General features: G+C 49.8%; 2 protein-coding genes across 5 annotated transcripts in view; one reads left to right on the forward strand and one right to left on the reverse strand.

Annotated features, from left to right (window-relative positions):
• Positions 1–6,053, forward strand: part of SGPL1 (sphingosine-1-phosphate lyase 1) — an 85,565-nt gene extending 79,512 nt beyond the window's left edge. For all 3 annotated transcript variants that reach the window (XM_020994532.2, XM_020994534.2, XM_078150820.1), the window contains 4 exons: positions 1,331–1,569; positions 2,110–2,256; positions 3,012–3,132; positions 3,583–6,053. In XM_020994532.2, coding sequence (XP_020850191.1) covers positions 1,331–1,569; positions 2,110–2,256; positions 3,012–3,132; positions 3,583–3,720 — 645 coding nt within the window. In that variant the 3' untranslated portion in view covers positions 3,721–6,053. The remainder of the gene's footprint in view (positions 1–1,330; positions 1,570–2,109; positions 2,257–3,011; positions 3,133–3,582) is intronic.
• Positions 6,054–10,567: 4,514 nt separating this feature from the next.
• PCBD1 (pterin-4 alpha-carbinolamine dehydratase 1) lies at positions 10,568–17,451 on the reverse strand. 2 transcript variants are annotated; one of them, XM_020994691.2, is made up of 4 exons: positions 17,296–17,451; positions 13,194–13,325; positions 12,341–12,421; positions 10,568–11,173 (listed from the first exon to the last, which is right to left on the reverse strand). In XM_020994691.2, exons 1-4 carry the CDS (start codon positions 17,296–17,298, stop codon positions 11,075–11,077), a joined length of 315 nt encoding a protein of 104 aa, XP_020850350.1. In that variant the 5' UTR covers positions 17,299–17,451; the 3' UTR covers positions 10,568–11,074. The 2 variants fall into 2 exon arrangements, with proteins under 2 accessions (XP_020850350.1, XP_020850351.1); XM_020994692.2 differs by lacking the exon at positions 13,194–13,325.
• Positions 17,452–18,917: the final 1,466 nt, after the last annotated feature.

Consider the following 18,917-nt stretch of genomic DNA (forward strand, 5'->3'; position numbering starts at 1 on the left):
CTTTTTATAGGAAAAAGCTGTTTCTTATTTCCCTGAAATCTTGAGATCATGGGGGTAGGAGTATATAAAGAAGTGGGTGTAGCCAGAACTTGGAAGCCATTACCTCCCCCCCCCATTTGTAATATACCTCGAAATAGACTGAATATATATCATGATAGCCATATGGGGACCCTTGGGCAAGCATGGTGGGGTCAAAGGTGGGGTTAGGCATTGTTTGCCTTGCTGGTATTTCAGTAGCTTTGGTTGAATTTTCAGAATGTCAGTTAAACAGCTAAGTCGTGTTTTTTGATGTGTGAATGCTCAGCAGTGAATTTTTGATCCCAGCCTGCTGCCTTGTCACTACTTAGAAAGTTTCTATAGACTTTCCCCACCACCCAGCCAAGGTCTGCTCAGATGATGGATCCAAGTAGGGAGGCAGATTTGCTGTAAGGAAATCGTGTGGATTCTCAGCCAAACATAAGTGATTATTGGATTTTTTTGCTCCATGGCTTTCCTTTTTCCAAAGATTGAAATCAAGATCATTCCTTCACCGATGAAATGCTGAACAAGAAAGTCAGCTTCTTGGCAGGAGGGGATGGTGTATGTGGAACAAGCTCTAAGCTTGTGCTCCCAGCATTTGGACTCCACACTTTCCTGCTTCCTCATGGGAATTTATTGTAATTTTTATTTTTATTTTTTATTTTATTTTATTTTATTTTATTTATTTATTTATTTATTTACTTTTTAGGCATTTGGAGTTAAGTGACTTGCCCAGGGTCACACAGCTAATAAGTGTCAAGTGTTTGGTCTGAGGCTGGGTTTGAGCTCGGTCCTCCTGACTTCAGGGCCAGTGTTCTGTCCACTGCGCCACCTAGCTGCTCTTTATTGTAATTTTTAGAGTTAGGATCAATCTTAGAAAGAGTTCAGTCCAACCTTTCATTTCACAAAGAGGACACTTAGGTCACACACACTTGTAAGAGGCTGTGATTTCTGCCTCCAAGTCCTTTGCTCTTTCCATGTCGACCTTACTGCCTGTTATTTTGACAACATGTTGGTGACATTTTTTTTAAAAGAAAGAAAGAAAGACAAAAGTCACCTGTGGAGTCTGGGTGAATTCTGACAGCATGTGAATTGCAATTGTGCCAACATGAAATGCCTGGAGTCATTATTAAAGGGGGCATTTGATTGGGGAGGCTAAAGGGAAGTGGATTAGTTCAGAGAAGAAGTGGCGCCTGCCAGAGGGGACAGGAGATGGGCGCTGCTTCTGTGTCGACTCGGCCAGGGCCTCGTGGGCCGTTGACTTTGTTCTCCTTCTGTCCGTGCTGCTATCTTTCCGCTTTCTCTCCCCTAGTATGGGTATGCTCCCAAAGGCTCGTCTGTGCTGCTGTACAGCAGCAAGGAGTATCGACGCTACCAGTTCTTCATCTCCCCTGACTGGCAGGGAGGGATCTACGCTTCTCCCAACGTAGCAGGATCGCGGCCTGGCGGCATCATTGCAGCCTGCTGGGCCACCTTGATGCACATGGGCGAAAATGGCTACGTGGAGGCCACCAAGAGTATCATCAGAACCGCGCGCTTCCTCAAGTCAGAGTATGTCTGTCCAGGATGCTTGGTTGTTCAGCTTTCTGTTCTTTCTCTCCTTCCATGCCCCAAGAACCAAAGCCTCTGGCCAGGAAGGGCTGGCCTTTAACCTCAGGCCTCTTGGTGATGCTGGGCCGCTGACCTGGATGCCACAGATAGTGACAGTGACTCCTGCATCTCAGCCTTGTGGGTGGTGACCCCTCAGAACACTGTCCTCACGGGGCTGAGGTGTGAGCTTTTACCTCACTGCCCTTGGAGTCTGATTCAGACTGAGGCATTTGAATTTTCAATGTTCAGCATAAGTATCTGTTCATAGCTTTGGCTTAAGCCTGATAGAAGAGCAGAGGAGAAGGCACAAAATGTTTTAGGTTTGATGAGTAGTGTCCTTGCGCGTGTCCTTGAAGGCTTTCATTCCACATAGGTCATAGGGCTTGGACCTTAGAAGCCGTAAGTTTATTGAGTACTTTCAACATGCAGGATATTGTTTAAAGCGGATGATAATAAAAGGACCACCTGTGAACAAACATCTTTCTTTTTCTTTTTTTTAAGGCTAGAAAAAATCAAAGGCATCTTTGTTTTTGGGAACCCTCAGGTGTCAGTCATTGCCTTGGGCTCTCATGACTTTGACATTTTTCGACTCTCTAATCTCCTGACTGCCAAGGGTTGGAACTTGAATATTTTGCAATTCCCATCAAGGTAAGTCTGCTGTTGGTTAGGGGTCCTCTCCAAGGTGACCCACCACGGAGCATCTGTGGCCAGGGAAGTCATGGGAGTTTGGCTGCGGGCCAGGAGAGCCAAGCCCTCGGGTATTTAAGGATCCCCTAGTGTACGTGTTGGCTGGATGGGAGAATGTAAGGGTCAGCTCCTTCTCTGAGACCCAAGAGTCCTGGGAGGTCATCAGTCCTTTTTTACAGATGAAGAACTGAAGTTTTGAGAGATTATCATTTACTCATTTACTATGAGCTCATAGTTGTCCAAGTTGGAGTTCACAATCAGGTGTCCAGGTTGGGGGTGTTTTCTGCTCATGCCCAGACTCCTTTCAAAGTCTGGATCTCCACAGCTTCCAGAAGCTCGGGCTCTTTTAAAGTGAGTTGTGGGTACAAATGTGTAGCCGGGATTTAAAGTTCTTGACTAATTCCTGCCTCTTTGTGATGTCTCTCAGGTGCTTCACAGATAAATGGGGCATGGCTTCTGACGGTTCTAGCTGTACAGAACCCACACTAATCTGGATTAAAGGGAATGGAGTATTTTGGGGGGTGCCATTCTTTTCTCCTTATCCTAGATGTTTCTTGGCCCTGCCTGGGAGTCACAGTGCTGGTGTGTGCACTACTACTTAGGAGACCAGTGACTTGAATAACTTAGCTGACCCCATGAACTTGGCTTCAGGAAAAAGTGCCAGCAGGAGACAAGTGGATTGCTTTACAATTCTCTTCCTGTTATTTTCCCTGCAGCATCCACATCTGCATCACCCTGCTTCACACCCGTCCCAAGGTGTCCATGCTGTTTCTGAAGGATGTCCGGGAGTCTGTCACGCAGATCATGAAGAACCCTAAAGCCAGGACAACAGGCATGGTACGGAGCCATTTTTCTACATTCTTTGGAAGTTAGTAGGGCGAGGGGTAACATGGGGTCATAGGGTTTTAGAGCTGAGGGAGTCCTTAAATCTCATTTAGAACAGCCTCCTTTGTGAAAGAGAAAACGTAGCTCAAAGATGACGCTGCTTCCGGTCACATGGGCGCTAAGTGCCCGAGCTGGAAAATGGCCCCGGGTCTTTTGAAATATTTGTGTGAAGCCGGGCAGGGAACAGCTGAGATGCTCTTTCTGAGAGTCTTTCTGTTTCGGTCTAGGGGATCGTGACCATGGGTGGGAAGGCTTGAAGAAAGAGTGGAAAACTCCCAGGGCTGGCGGGAGGATCGGCGAGGCAGTGAGGAGTTGGAATTTAATTTGGGACTGCTGACCACAGCTTTTTCCTTTCCTTTCCTTTGTGGCAACAGTAAAGTCAGATCTTGTTTGGATTTGCAGGGTGCCATTTATGGGATGTCCCAGACTGTCCCTGACAGGAAGATGGTAGCAGAATTGACAGAAGCCTTTTTGGACAGTCTTTTCACCACAGAGCCGTGTCAGGGCAGTCAAAAGAATGGTTCCCCCAAATCTCACTGATCCTGTGCCCGGGGATGCCTTGTCCATGGTCCTGGGCTGACCCTCAGAGGAGCGGGCCGCTCTGCACCACGGCTGTTGTTCACATTCCACTTCAAGAGCAACTTCAAGACATCTGGATTTGAGGGAGTCTTCTCTCCGAGCCTCCAGGGTTGCTTTTAATCTGGAGATAACCGAAAGATTTCCTCACGTAGTGATCTTGTCCCAGTTTTCATCCCTCCCAAGGCATTTTGTTAGCCTTTTCACTCGTAATTACTGTGTGGCTTTTCTGACCTCTCCTGGTTCCTTAGGAAGCGAGGGTGTGGCTCTGGAGCAGCCTCCACTAGTCTCTCTTTGTCATCCTCAGTGGAGGTCTGTCTGTCTTAAGTAGGAACCTTCACCCGCCTTCCTCGGAGCTAGCACCAGGAGTAGGCAGCTGGACCCACTTGTGACGATCATGGCGGATTACTTTTTATTTAGTAGGAGGCCGGCCGGCTGGAACCATTGTTCTGGAGGGATAAGGTTGGATCGGTCAGTTTCTTCCCACACAAAGTGGCTCAGCTCAGTCCTGCCATCCCTCCAAAGGGAAGACTGGACTGGACTTAGCCATTTCTACATCAAAAATCCCTTTTGGTTCTGTTTTTTGCCCTTATTCCTGGGACTGCTACTCATGGTCCTTTTCCTCCCATGGGTTCCGGTCCTCCATGGGTTGGATAAAGAAAATGCTCACCAAGGTACCCTGGCGTCTCTGTCCCTGGAGTTTCTTTTCTGAACTGGAGATGGTCTATTACCCCCCTAAGCCCCCACCCCCTCCAAGATCTGGCTGCAATCAGAAGCTAGACTCCACTGTATTGGAGTGAGATGGGGACCCAAGCTGGGGATGGCACTGGAATTTGTTCTCTGTTCCTACCTTTGTCTTTTTTTCTTCAAGCCATTCTGTAGCATAAAACTGGTAAATGAGCTGTGATCCTGGCTACTTGAAGGCACATTTTAAAGGGCATTCACCAATTTGCCTTGACTTTTTCCTGGCTGTTTTTGAGGAGGATGTGGGATCCCCATTACAGGCCTGGTCAGTGCCCCAAACCTTGCTCCAGTCCCCATGGTCCTTATGGCAGGTGAGCCTCAGGCTTTCTCTTTCATCTCTAGCTAAAAGGGAGCAGGCTCTGGGCAACATCTTTATTAGAAATACGGGGCCTCATGGGGACTGCAGTCTGTCCTGGTCCTTGCAATTCCTTGGTAGACTGGTATCTCAGGTGGCGTGGGGCGAGTATGCAGATCCTGCATCCGCTCTCCGCTCTCACTCTCTTTAGTGCCCTGCTCTGCCGGAGCTGCCCTGCTTTCTGATTTTTTACTAGCGTGCCTTTCTCTGCCATAGGAAGCAGCCACTCCAGACCCCGGGTGTTGGTGAAATGTACCCACTGACTTCTTTTAATACCAACCCTGGGCATGGGAATTCTTATGACAAAGCCACATGACATTTTCCTGGGGGGCCATTCCCTTCTTCAGGGATCCTTATCCCCTGGCACAAGCTTGGCAGATCCTATGACCTCTGTGCTGTGAATTTGTACTTCCACATGCTAGTGGGGAAGGAGAGTCACATCTTTGTCTTGCTTATTTCGCGTACCAGAGGAATGGAACTGCCAGCTGTTGTGAGTTATGTGGCGGTATGATATGGCTGACTCCTGTTGTTTGTTCTTCCCTGTTTCCTGTACATTTTGCCCCAAGGGATTTGGAGGAAGGGGAGAAGTCCCTTGGAGCTGAGAATCACACGCTTCATTTTCTTCATCAACCGTCCCTGTGACCCATTTAATTACTCTGTGTAAGGCGCCGCTTTGTGATGGTGCCAACGGTCTGGAAATTACAGGAACTGTCCTTGGGTCTCAGGTGTTCTGGGGGATCCAGGGCCCCGGGAGCAGGCAGCAGGCATCCCTCCTCTGCCTTTGGTGGCCAGGATGCAGAGGCGGAGCAGACCACGCCCCCATGGCTCTGAGAGCCCCACTAGTTGTCAGTCCTGACACAGCCTTAATTCCAGGTTTCGTTCTTTTTTCAAGTCTCTTCCCTTCTCTCTTCCAACTGCTATGTAATTGTACTGTGATGGTGTGTGTGAGCTGGTCAGCGGCCAGGGCGAGTTGAGTGGCTCTGCCCTTGGTTCACTCTCTCATTTCTCCTTTCTCTGGCTCGTAGAGAAGTAGCTGTGTGAGCCATGGACTGTCAACTCACTCTTAATACTGTTTTCAGCCTCATAATCTGAAAATTGATGGTACTTTCCCCTATTACCCTCCCCGCTTCTCCTCTCTGACCTCGCTGCCAAGCTGCAGTAGTAACCTTGAAAAACAATTAAACTTCTAAAACCTTCATCACCGTGGAAGACTGGAGTCATTTATAACCCCGACATGAGTGTCAGGAGATTCCAGGATGGGAGGTGTCACTTCTGATGGGACCGCAGCCGAGCGGTCTTCTCTCGGGAGGTAGTGGCATTGATTTTCAACGCTGGACCTTGGTCCAAAACCCTGGCATTGGCTGTCGGACAGGGACCGCCATTGTCGGGGAGGAATGCCGGCGCTGAGCTAGAATCCTTTCACTTGTGACGAGTGATAACCTGCAGGCCCACACAGCACTTATTCCCAGGCACTTGGACCAGTGTTTGGGGACTCATTCTCACACCCTCTGAAGGAGAGGCAGAGATGTTAGAGATGCCTATTTTAGAGAGGAGGAGAACCCTACTCCTGGTTCCCAGGCAGGTCCTTGCCACTTAAGTTGTCAGGGTCTGGAATATCTCCTTAGCCTAACTAAGCCTGTGGCATAATGAAACAGTCTTCGTTTGGCTCTCTGGCTGTCTTGGTGATGGGACTCTGGTCTAAGGAAAAGGGCAGAAAGGTTTAGTCCCAGCATCCCTTGCCAGGAAGTGGTAGGTGGTGGTGATGGTAGAGCTTTGAGCATGGTGTCACCTGATGTTCCAGACAGGAATTAGATATTAAAAGTATTCTAAAAACTGGGCATGCAGGAGCCAAGCTGACTTAGGCAAACCATCTTTTTTTTTTAGTTGGGTTTCAGCTCCTCTGGACTCCCATTAGCTTGGCTTCAGAATAGCCTTGACTGTGCTAAAGGAGGCTAAGGCTGCTCCACTGATGATACACTTCCTTGTTTGGGGATAGCACCCCAAAGGAAGAAGATGCAGGTGATCCACAGCTTTGAGGCTTAGTAAATTTGGGTTCATTCAAGGATTGGGGCGGTGGTGGGGGCTGCTTCTCTTTTTGTTAAAAGATGAATACTTTACTCTTTGTCATGACTGTCCACGGTGGACAGGAAGGGAACTATCCTCCCCTAGTCGTAACAAACTAATGCCTAAGGCCTTATCTGACAAAGCCATAAAATTAGTTTGTAAACATTTATTAAGCATTTATTGTGTGCCAGGGACTGGGGATACAAAGGAAGGCAGAAGACTGTGTGTGTTCGTTCTCTAGAAGCTCATAATCCCCTGGGGAAACAGCATGCTAACAGCCCTGTAAAAACAGGAAATACATGCTAAGTAAGAGAGGTAAGGCTCTGGCATTAAAAGGGAGAAGCAAGAAAGGCTCCTTGTAGAGGACAGAGTTTTAGCTGGGGCTTGATGGAAGCCAGGAAGCAGAGAGAAAGAGGGAGAGAATTCCAGGCCTGGGGGACTGCCAGGAAAATGTCTGCAGTGGGGAGAAGGAGGAGCCTTGTGAAAGGAACAGTCAGGAGGCCGTGGTCACTGTATTCTGTAAAGGTGTAAGAGGACTGAAGAGGTGGGAGCTGGGAATGACAATCAGGATGTTATATTTTATCCTGCAAGTGACACAGGGAGGCATGGGAACTTATTGTGGTGTGTGTGTGTGTGAGAGAGAGAGACAGAGACAGAGACAGTCAGACCTGTGCTTTAGGAAGATGACTCGGACAGCTGAGAAGCAGAGACTTCAGGCAGGTGATTGTTGTTCGCCCTGCATTTTCAAAGACCAATGACGTTTCTGACTCATTAGTGAATTGGATCTGAGGCAAAGTCGCAGGGTCCTCAGCCTCACTGTCTTCTAGCGTCCTCCAGGCGCGGTGGCAAGACACGGGCCAGGATGACTGACCATGTGTGGGGATGCATTGGATGACCTTCAATGCTTGACCGAGCTCCAAGTTCTCCATGGCGCCTGCTTCGGCTGCCTTCATGGCCCTGGAACAAATTGTTCTCATCCACTCGTTCCGCCAGGGGAAGCGCTTGGGGTAGACACCCCCTAACTCACCTCGGTTTGAGGCCTGTCGGTTACCTTCAGCCTGGTTTGGCCTGTTGCTGGGAGTTTACCAGGGTGTGGCCACGTAGGGGGCTCCAGCTTCTTGGAGCCACAGGTGAGAGTTGGGTGATGGGTGGATGCTGAAAGTGGATGAGCAGCCCTGAGAAGCCCTCACATCAGTGGTGCTAGTCCTCCTGAATGCCCCACGTACCCCATACCTGGGGGTGAGGGTGGCAAGGCAGGTAGATCTATCAGCAGGCTATTTAAAGAGTGCTACCATAGTTAGCATCAACCCCCTGGGCAAGTGCCAGACAGAGACCCAGACCTTCCCCCTAATGTGGCTGCCAATGACTACAGGAAGATAACATCTTAACAGGGAATGGGTATGAATAGGTTATGTTGGAGAGCTGGAGTGGAAGGAGATCAGAACTGAAAAACAGGGGACTTCATTGAGGCCTCATGGGAAGGAGATGAGGTGATGAGGGTCTGGCCTAGAGTGGGGGCAGAGTCAAGGGAGAAGAAGCAGGTACAAGAGATGTTAGGAAGGTAAAATCGATGGGCTTTGGCCACAGATTGGCTAGGGGGAGTTGAGAGACCTTGATAGTAATAGGAAATTGAGAAATTTGGGGAGGGTTTAAGGGTGGACAGGAGAGAACAGAATAAGTTCAGTTTGGGCCATGTTGAGTTTAAGGTGTCTACTGGACATCTATTTGAGATGTCTGAAAGGCAGTTGGAGAGATAGACCTGGAGGTTGTAGAGATTGAGAATGCTCAGCATTGAGATGGTGATTGAGCCCACAGGGGCTAATGAGATCGCACTAGGGGAGTGGCATAGAGGGAGAAAAGAGGAGGGACAGACACCACGTGGCCTCCTTCCCCCCCAACCCTTGCCTCTGTAAGCTGGGCATAGGTTTCCATGCCCTCACCTTGATTTGAACACTTCACGACCTTATTTCTCTTGAAACTCAGCAGTGATGAAATACTTCCTCTATCCCCTCCCCCACTGAGTCTTCTCTCCAGGCCTGTCATTCCCATTGTTTGGATTAATTGTAGAATAAATTTTTTATTTCTAAGCCCTGTTGTCTTTTTAGCAGTTACCTTTCTAGAAATAGAATCTTTTTTTTTTTCCTTTTTGGCGAGGCAATCGGGGGTAAGTGACTTGCCCAGGGTCACACAGCTTGTAATTGTCAAGTGTCTGAGGTGGGATTTGAACTCAGGTCCTCCTGACTGTAGGGCTGGAGTTGTATCCCCTGCACCACCTCGCTGCCCCCAAAATAGAATCTTTTAATGCCACAATGTATCCTGAACCCTAGTGCCTTCTCGCTGGGCGTTTCCCACTGCCCTTCTCAGTATCTCCCAGGAGTGGATTTCAGATGGGGCAGTGGGGAGGCAAGGGTGATCCAGCTCCACTTTGCCATCAGGAGTTGGCCTTCAGCAGCCCGCAGTCTTGGGAAGCAAAATCAGGGAACACAGTGGGACCATGAAGGTCTTTTTCCCTTGCTCAGTGACGTGGGAGTTTTGTTGTGTAGTTGTTTCAGGCATGTCCAATTCTTGGTGACCCTATTTTGGGTTTTCTTAACAGGTACTGGAGTGGTTTGCCATCTCCTTCTCTAGCTCATTTTACAGATGACGAAACTGAGGCAAACAGGGTGACACAGCAAGTGTCTGAGGCCAGATTTGAACTCGGGAAGAGGAGTCTTGCTACTCCAGGCCTGGGCCCTCTATCTAGCTGCCCCGAGGTGGGAATAGTCTTCACATGACGCAACCCTGGGAGCTGAGGGCAGGATGGAAGCTGTGGGTGCAGAGCCTCGCAGCTCCCTTTCCCTCCTTCTTTTGTACCACCTCTCCTTTGGCCCTGGAAAGAGAAACCCCTTCAGGGTGCTTGGCGTTTGTGAGCCCAGCAGACTTTGGAAAGGCCAGTTAGAGTTCAGGGGAGTGGTGCGTGAATAGCGTTCTCCAGAGAAAGGGCATTGGCCAGTGGAAACGGACCTACCTGACTGCTCAGCTGGAAAAAATCATCCCACCCCTGCCCTGGTTTATTGCTGTTTCCTCCTTGGCCCTAGTGTCCTTTCCCACTACATGTACATCACCAGGTAAACCGAGTGAGCTGAGACCCAGTCCTTCAGAGGAGCCATGCCCTGGGCACAGCAAGTCTGTGCTGAAAGGGACCTCAGTCCTCAGCTAGTGCAACTGAGCAATCTGAGGCTCGGCCTCGTAGAGTGAGCTGTCTCAGATCCCCCAGGTAGTGGGGAGAGGAGGGACTCTAACCCAGGGCCCTTAGTCCTCACAGCCTGGCCGAACCCCAGCTCCCTGTCTGCCCAGCAGAGGGCAAGTCAGAGTGAGCCGATTGGGACTGAGGATTGGGAAGGAGCTTGAGGGAGATCTGTCACAGAGCCCAGGATCCCCCAGGAAGAAGGGCACCTGTAGCTCTTGGTCCTGATGGAGGACGTTCAGCAAGCCTCTTCTCAAAGGCCCCGCTTCCAGACTGATGACCTTGCTAGCTTTTTTACTGCTGCTAATGAGAATGATGGACTGAACGTTCTGGAAAAGAATCTCCAAGGGGGTCACCTAAAACTAAGCGTTGACCCCATCTGGGCCCCACCTCCAGAAAGGCAGACGACAGAGCTCACGACCGAGTATCCATGGCTAGCTTTATTTGAGGAATGAGGTCACATTTGTCCGTTACAATTGGGTTTTTCCTTGAGGGTCCCATCTCCGAGTTACAGTGGACAGAACATTGTTAGCTGACTCCTAGTTATAGTTCAGTAGCTTATGGTGAAATGTTAAACAGGCCAGAAGGAGGAAATCATCACTTCACTGTTGCACTCACAGGATACGAGAAGGGAAGAAAACCTGGCTGCCCCTGCACCCAACCATCTAGCTGCCTTACATTGGACTTGGCACAATTTCTGCACACAGCACAGGGTGAGGCTAGGCAGTGGGCAAAGAGGACAGGGTCTGGTGCTGAGAACAAGGGCGTATTTCACAGTGTACATGTCGCCTCGCGTCCATTCCCCACCTACCCCCTTATAACCATTGAATCTGATCCATTCATTGTCTAGGGTTTCCTGTGTCCCCCCAACACCCTCACCCTCCTAGAGCAGCAAGTGGAAGGGACTTTGGAGGGAGGGAGAGTGAGGTCTAAGCCAGAGACACAGCCACCTGTTCAATGAAACTGGCCAGGTTAATGTCCCTCTCCGACAGGCCTGCACACTCGTGGGTACTCAGGGTGATGTGGACCTGAAAAATAAAACCAGAGACCAAATGCCAATTCATTCCAAGTAGAAGTTATCATGTGTACAACCTCTCTGAATGCAGGAGATGTGTATGTGTCCAGTGTTCCTTGGGCCTCAACTAAACTTGTAAAAGGTGGTAGCCCACCAACCTGCCCCTGGAAGTCAGGAGTACCTGCTACTTTTGCACCGACTTGCTTTAGACAGTTATTCTCAAGCCCGTAAAAAAAAAAGAGCTAACAAATCCTTTGCTATATCTCCTCTCTGATTTTTAGTGCACTCTGTGTTGACTGTTTTAACCATTCCCACTACGATGAACACAGCCAAGGGCTCCTTGGGTGTTGGGCACTCTGTGCCACCATAGTTAGCATCAACCCCCTGGGCAAGTGCCAGACAGAGACCCAGACCTTTCACCTAATGTGGCTGCCAATGTCTACAGGAAGATAACATCTTAACAGGGAATGGGTACGAATAGGTTATGTTGGAGAGCTGGAGTGGAAGGAGATCAGAACTGAAAAACAGGGGACTTCATTGAGGCCTCATGGGAAGGATTCCCATGATTGGCCTAAATTCCATTCCTGCGGCTTACTCACTAGGGGGACTTTGCGTGTCATTTTGTCACCCAGCCAGTATTGAGGGAAATACAACCTGGAATGCTCACTGTGGAGTCAAGGTCTGGGTTCGAGTCAATAAGTATTAAGCACCTACTCTTTGCCAGGTGCTGCACTGGATGCTTGGGAGTACAAGAATGATACATATGAGCTGTGTGACTGATTATAGGCCAGTCAACCATGCCCTTAGGCAGCTCTGAGATGATATATAGCAGATAAGTTGTTGATCTGCATTAGTGGAAGGCATTTCCATGCCTGGAATATCCTATACTGCTATGAAATCAGGGCCAGATTTAAAAAATTAAAAGAATCTTGAGCACCTACTATGTGCCCAGCACTGGGATATCCAGAATCAGTTTTTAAAGGTAACAGAGTAGATAGCTCTGCTTTCACAGATTTCAATCTAGTTAGGAAGAAAAAACACAGGAAGCAATACAAAAAGTGTTCCAATTCAGAGTGAAATCCCAGGTGGGGAGGAGAGAGCTATGAGTGGGCTGAGGAGGTCAAGGATGGCTCTAAAGGCATCCAGGCTCTGGCTGGGGGTGGGCAGGAGCACAGCTCACCTTGTTGTACACGTTGAACCATTCTGGGTGGTGGTCCAGTTTTTCAGCCTGCAGGGCAACTCTTGTCATGAACCCAAAGGCCTAGGGAAGGGAGGAACAGAGCCCAGCTAGCCTTGTAACCGTGCCATGGGAATGACAGATAACTGGTCCGATAAGGGTCACCTCCTCAGAGGCAGGGAGATGGACTGGATCACCCAGCTCTAAGGAGCCTTTGGCTTTAATATACTAGGTTTAATATACTATCTTTCCTCTTATCTAGTGAAGAGGAAACAGGGCCAATCCTGCCCACCCGAGATGGAAACCCCAGAAAGACTAGGACAGAGTGGTGGGGGAAAATCCCAGCCGAAGCCTCTGTGATGGGCAGCTCGGTGGTGCAGTGGATAGGGTGTTGGGCTTGGAGTCAGGAAGACGGGTTGGAATCAGGCTTGCTGTGTGACCCTGGGTGAGTCACAGCCTCTGCCTGCCTCAGTTTCCTGATCTGTTAAATGGAGATAATAATAGAACCTACTTCACAAGGTTGTCTCGAAGATCAACTAAGTGTTTTGCAAACCTTAAAGGGCTATCTAAATGTTAACTGCCGTTCTCATTAGAGACTGGATTACCCAGTCTCCCTTGAGCCAACTGCATGGGCAAGGCCCATCAACTCTGTTTTTCCCCATCAGCCTTATGTGGGGAGCACCTTCCTCATCAAAGTGGGTTAGCAAAGGCCTCCAGGAGCTCTCCTAAAGGGCCCCTATGAGAGGAAAGCATTCCTGGCACGGGGCCACTCCTTAGCTTCTGAATGTGCACTCCTCAAAATGAATTCGAGGGTGGCCCAAGAATCCTCACTCTCCCCAGGCCCTTGGTCCCATACCCGGTTGAAATCTTTGAAGTGGAACTGTTTGAAGATGGCATCTCGGCCCTCCAGCTCATTCCAGCCTACGGCCCGCAGGTTGGGCAGCAGCTGGTCTCTCTCCTCAGCACTCAGTCTGTGCACTTTTCCTGCCTGAGAGAAAAAATGGGTGCCATAATGCCTAGATAGAGATGTCAGTGCGGTGTGGTGGGTAAAGCCCCTGCCCTCAGGGAGCTTACATTCCAATGACAGCACTTAATAGGGATCTGAGGACAGGGAGGAGGGCACGGGAAGGAAGCACGGCCAGCCGGGGCCTGTCCCCCAAATGGAGGCCCCTCAGAAGGAGCTGGCTTGAGAAGAGATGCTTCAGGGGGAGAAAGCAGCTGAGAATCAGAAGCACAGCCCCGGGGCGGGTGGAGGGGGGGAGAATGCAGCATGGCCCCCCTGCCCCCATCCCCAAGTGGAATGTACTGTCTGGGGGACTGTGAGGCAATACACAATTGCTTTATGGCCTATGTGACTCTCTGTGACTTTTTCTTTTTAAGGCAGTTGGGGTTAAGTGACTTGTCCAGTCACACAGCTAGTAAGTGTCAAGTGTTTGGTCTGAGGACAGATTTGAACTCAGGTCCTCCTGACTTCAGGGTCGGTGCTCTATCCACTGCGCTACCTAGCTGCCCCTCTGCGACTCTTAAGTTGCCAAGAAGGTTGGATCTGCACCGGTGGAGGTGGTTTCCTTACTTGGGAGTTCCCTGCACCATTGAAATTGCTGTGCCAGGTCCTTCAGCAACTTACAAAACTGGAAAGGACAGGGCTGATGGAGGGTGTGCGGCTGAAGGCTAGAGGGCCTGGGGGCTTCTCCTGGACCGTCAGCTGATTGTCTGTGGGACTTTTACAGGCCTTCCAAGGCCATTGAGCCTAATCCTGAACAGAAATCCCCTCCACAATGCTGCCTGCCATCAAACGGCTATCCAGGCATGCCTGGGAAGTGATGAGGAGCTCACTATCTCACACCCCTTAGACTTTAGGATGTCTCTAATCTTTTTTTTTTTTTTACATTGAGCTGAAATTTGGTTCTCCACCATTTCCACCTGTTGCTTCCCATTCAGCCTTCTGGGGTCTCCCTGGCAGTCCTCTATATTTTGGTCAGTTATCATGTCGCCTTCAATGGGGTCCTCTTGTGGAGAAACTTTAGGTCTCTTCACCCTCTGGGTCCCTTTGGGCAGGTCACTTTCCACCTCCGGGCCTGCCTCTGTTTCCTTCTCAGTAGCAAGAATCCTAGCTAAATCAGGACTCCCACTGGGCCGTACCCTTCACCCCCACCCCAAATGAAAGGGCTCTTCTTCTAAGAAGCCAGGGGAAACAAGATTCAAATGAGAGATGGCACAAGCACTCAGGGAAGGAGGGGGCTCTGGATGGCCCATCATGGCGGGAATCATTCATTCCTTGACTTCCTAGAACCTCAGGGTGAGGAGGATCTTGGGGCGCATTTAGTCTACTGCCCATTACAGATGGGGAAACTGAGGCCCAGAGAAGTCTAGTGAGGACTGACTCAGGATCACATACCACCTTCCTCTCCCACTGATCATTTGGGCAGAACAAATTAATAGGTGGGTCTTACATCACAAGATCAACCTCTCCCTCACATACCCTCCATTTTAGAGATGAGAAAACTGAGGCTCACAGAGGTTAAGGGACAAGGCAAGCTAGGTGGCCCTGGGGATAGAGCCCTGGGCCTGGAGTCAGGGAGACTTGAGTTCAAATCCAGGCTTAGGTTGTATGACCCTGGGTAAATCACTTCACCTCTGCCTCAGTTTTGCTCAACTGTAAAATGGGCATCATGACAGCACCTACCCTGGGCAAGTCACTTAATCCCATTTGCCTCAGTTTCCTCATGTGTAAAATAAGCTGGAGAAGGAAAAGGCAAACCACTGCAGTTTCTCTGCCAAGAAAACCCCAGATGGGGTCTCGAAGAGTCAGACATGACTGAAAAATAACTGAATGACCAAGTAAGTATCAGAGCCAGGTACTCTGACTCCAATATGGCATTCTTTGCAGGCACCATGTGCCCTCCCAGTTACTGTCCCCATGTGGGTGGCAAAGAAAGTCTAGAAGCGACTGTCCCAGTCTTCAAAGAGCTTATATTGCATTGGACACAGAAAACAGGAGATCAGTGAATATACTAGTGAAGGACAGAGTTAAATGGGGTAACATAACCTACCCAGATGTATCCTATAGACAGTGGGGGGAGGGAGGGGAGTCTTCAGGGGGAGGAGGGATCAGTGATGGCTGGAGTTATCAAGGAAGACTTCCTCAGGGAGTCAGGGCTTGAGATGAACTGCATAGGATTTGAACAGATAGGAGAAGTCATACCGCCTCCACTAGACTGTAAACATCACGACAGGGATCGTGTCCTGCCAGTCTCTGTAACCCCCACCGTGACTTGCACATAGCTGGCGAACAGTAAATGTTTGTCGAATTGAATTATCCTTCTCTCCCCTCCCCTCCTCTTTTTCCTATTGGATAGCTGCTGAGATGGTGGAACACCATGGTGGGAGGAAAGATTGAGAGTAAACACAGATCTAGAAACTGTCACCCCTGCCCTTTCAGGCTGGCTGATAAGCTCCATCCAAGTATCTTGGCAACCAGACGTCAGGCTGAGCCTTAATATCTGCTGTCTGGTCTGGGTAGGGTGGGAGTGGGGGGAGGGGAGGCAGAGCTCAGGGATGGCCCTGGAAGGGGTGTGATCTCCTCTCTTCAGCGGTCACTCCACCTCTTCTGTCTCACTCCCACCAGAGGCCCAGATTTGGTAGCCTCCCAACATAAATACCTTTCTGACCTTCAGGTCAAAGGATTGAGACATGACGACATTTGCAAAGAGAATCAGAGAGAGATTCACCTAGTCCAGCATCCTGGGCTGTGAAAGGCTGAAGGAAAATGACCACCCTTCCCTCCACCCCCCACCTGTCAGATCCTTCTTCCCCCTCCCCCAATTAGACACAGACTCTACTCTGTAGGGACGACCCTCTTTCTCCATCCACCTCCATCTCTTCTTCCCTCCCATTTTAAGGCTTTGCTAAATTATCTCTAAGGTTCATTTCAATTCTAAAGTTCCAATTAAACCTTTTGGCTTAAACTGAGCAAGAAAATGCCTCTTTGCAAGCCTGGCCCCTTCTGCAGGTGTGGACCTCTCTCTGGCTTCCTAAGTCCATTCAAGCCTCTCCTTCCCCCTGCCCATTTTACTCCACCAGTCTCTGAACTAGAACATGGCATAGAAAAGGGTGAGACAGATCCCAGTGGGGAAGCACCTTCCCGCACCACTGAGGCTGGTTTACCACAAAGCCACCAGGCAAACATCTCACAGCTGCCTCTTCCTGCACCAACAGCTGCACATTTTCACCAGGTTTACAGAGATACTAACCCTCCCTCTCTCTCAGAAACCCATGTCTTTGGGAAGCCAACGTCTGCTGCTTTCCTCTGCCTCCCCAAAAATATCCTTTGGGATTGAAGATTTAGAGGTGGAAGGGACCTTGTTTTCAGTCTGATCCCTTTCATTTTACAGATAAGGAAACTGAGACCCAGAGAGAGGTTGAGATACTTAAGGTCATGGAAGTAATAAGAAGCAGAGCTGGGATTTGAACCCTGGACCTCTGCCTTTTTCTTTCTTATTCTGGGTTGTCAGCACCACTCTGTGCCTTATGGTCATTTAGCAAATCCCTTCCCTATCGATCTGTCACAGGAACATGGATTCAGAGTGGGAAAGTCTGGGCGTGCTTTGCCATCTTTCTCCTTGGATCTTTGCCTTCTCCACCTCTCAGCTGGCCTATCGGGGGTCTCTGGCCCCTCTGGATGGAAGATGGTTCTCTGCCTGGCTCCAGGAGGAGAGGCATTCCTTTCAGGAGCCCTATTTGCCCCACATCCCCCCCTCCCCCTTCCCTTCCCAGGAACTGTCTGCAGGGAGGAAGCAAGCTGTTCATTAACCGAGGGACTAGGCTGTTCTGCCTCCTCTCCCAGCCCTCAATGGCTCTGCCCTGGACACACATGAATCTGGTGCCTCACTCAGTCCTGTGGCTTGGGCAGCCGCTTCCCCAATGTCCCCTGCCCCTCCCCAGCATGGGGCCCTTACCATATCAGGGGTGGGTGCACGAGAGAATCCCCCAGAGGACCGCAGCTGAGACAGGAGGGAGTTAGAGAGGTAGTCTCAACCAGCTTGAGGCCAAAGCTCCCTGGCCGCTGTGATAGCAGGGGGCGTGGCAAAGGGCTCACATCCACCCCGTGCCAACAGCTGTCTGGCTCCTCTCCGGTCCTAGCCAGCCAGGGCCAGCTCTCAGGGGAGGGGAGGGACACTGGGGGTGGGGAGAAGGCTTGGCCAGGGAAGGGGGCAAGGCTCTTCAGGGCTTCCAGCTTTAAACCTAGACTCTTTCCTGGGCTTTATCATTCTCCTACCCCTCCTTGAGGGACCAGCCCTGGTTTTTAAGCAGGAAAATGATCTCTGAGTTTCCTTCTCTCTGACCCTCCCCTTAGCCCTCCTTTTCTGATCAAAGCTTCCAGAAAAGCCTCTTCTTTACCTAAGTCAAAGGGAAGAAAAAGGGAGCCCATGCCTGGAAACCAGAGCAGGCCTGCTGCCCTCTCCCAAGTTAATGTTTAATAGAGGAGGGCTCTTTCCTAGTGGAGGCTCAGCCAGCATTTATGGCCCTTTCTCTTTCCCAGGGATCTCGAATCACAGAGCATTAGAGAGAGGAGGGGCCTCAGATAATTCCAACCGACTCTGTCCTTTTACAGAAGAGAACTGGGTCCCAGAGAGGGAAGGGAGCTTGTCCAGAGTCAAACAGCAAACCAGCTTGGTTCTTTACCACTCAAAACCCAGGTCCCCTGACTTTCTGCTCATTGCACTTTCTAGGACGCTGCATTTCTCCCTGGCTTTAAATCCCAAGCCAGATACTTAACCCCTGTGAGCTTCAGTTTCCTCATCTATAAAACAGGATAATCCTACTTCCTTTTCTTCCTCCTGCGAAGTTGTAAGGAAAGTGCCACAGCTATGTGAAACACGAGTATTCCCTCTTCTTCCTACCCTTGTAGGATTGTGAGGACCAAGTGAGCCAGGGCATCTGAACACGTTCTGTTGACTGTGACATGATTTGCAAATATCACCTATTTTAAATTTCTCCTCCATTGATCCATGACTGGCACTAAGCCTGTTGGGAGTGTGGGGGTGTGTATAGAGCTACCACACTCCCCAGGCCCAATTGAATGAAAATTGGAACCCTGAACACAGAATCTTGGAGCCATGAGCGTCCCCAGAGGCTGCCTCGTGTAACCTATACCCAAAAGGAACCTCCATTGTAGCATACCTGGCAAATGGTCCTTTAGCCCTCTGGTTGAAAACCTTCCATGAGACTGAGCACCCACTGCCTCTCATGGAGGCCCAGGCCACCATGGACAGCTCTCATTTTTTTTCCTGGTCAACACTTACTTGGTCTCTTTCCTTTTTCCACTTTTTGCTCCTGGGGCTGCCCTGAGGACCCAAGACCCCTCTTCCACTCTACAGCTTTGCAAATACTTTTAGACTGTCATGCTCCACCCTCTCTCCAATTGCTTTCCAGAAGAAAGAGCTCTGTTTTCTTCAGTGGATGCTCATACGGAATGGTTTTGAGGTCCTTTCTCCTTATGGTGACGATAAGCATAACCATCGTAGCTGCCATTTATTTTAGGGTTTTGAAAGTGCTTTACAAATATTATCTCATTTGA

This window comes from Phascolarctos cinereus, unplaced genomic scaffold (assembly GCF_003287225.1).
Source record: "Phascolarctos cinereus isolate Bilbo 61053 unplaced genomic scaffold, phaCin_HiC Scaffold_3;HRSCAF=262, whole genome shotgun sequence".
NCBI lineage: Eukaryota > Metazoa > Chordata > Mammalia > Diprotodontia > Phascolarctidae > Phascolarctos > Phascolarctos cinereus.

Bases quoted from the DNA above. Each gene is read 5' to 3' on its own strand.
- PCBD1 (XM_020994691.2), bottom strand. The intron at 12,422-13,193 runs GTATGGGACCAA...TCCCTTCCCTAG, and splicing joins ACTTCAAAGATTTCAACCGG to GCCTTTGGGTTCATGACAAG. The intron at 11,174-12,340 runs GTGAGCTGTGCT...TTTATTTTTCAG, and splicing joins GGTTCAACGTGTACAACAAG to GTCCACATCACCCTGAGTAC.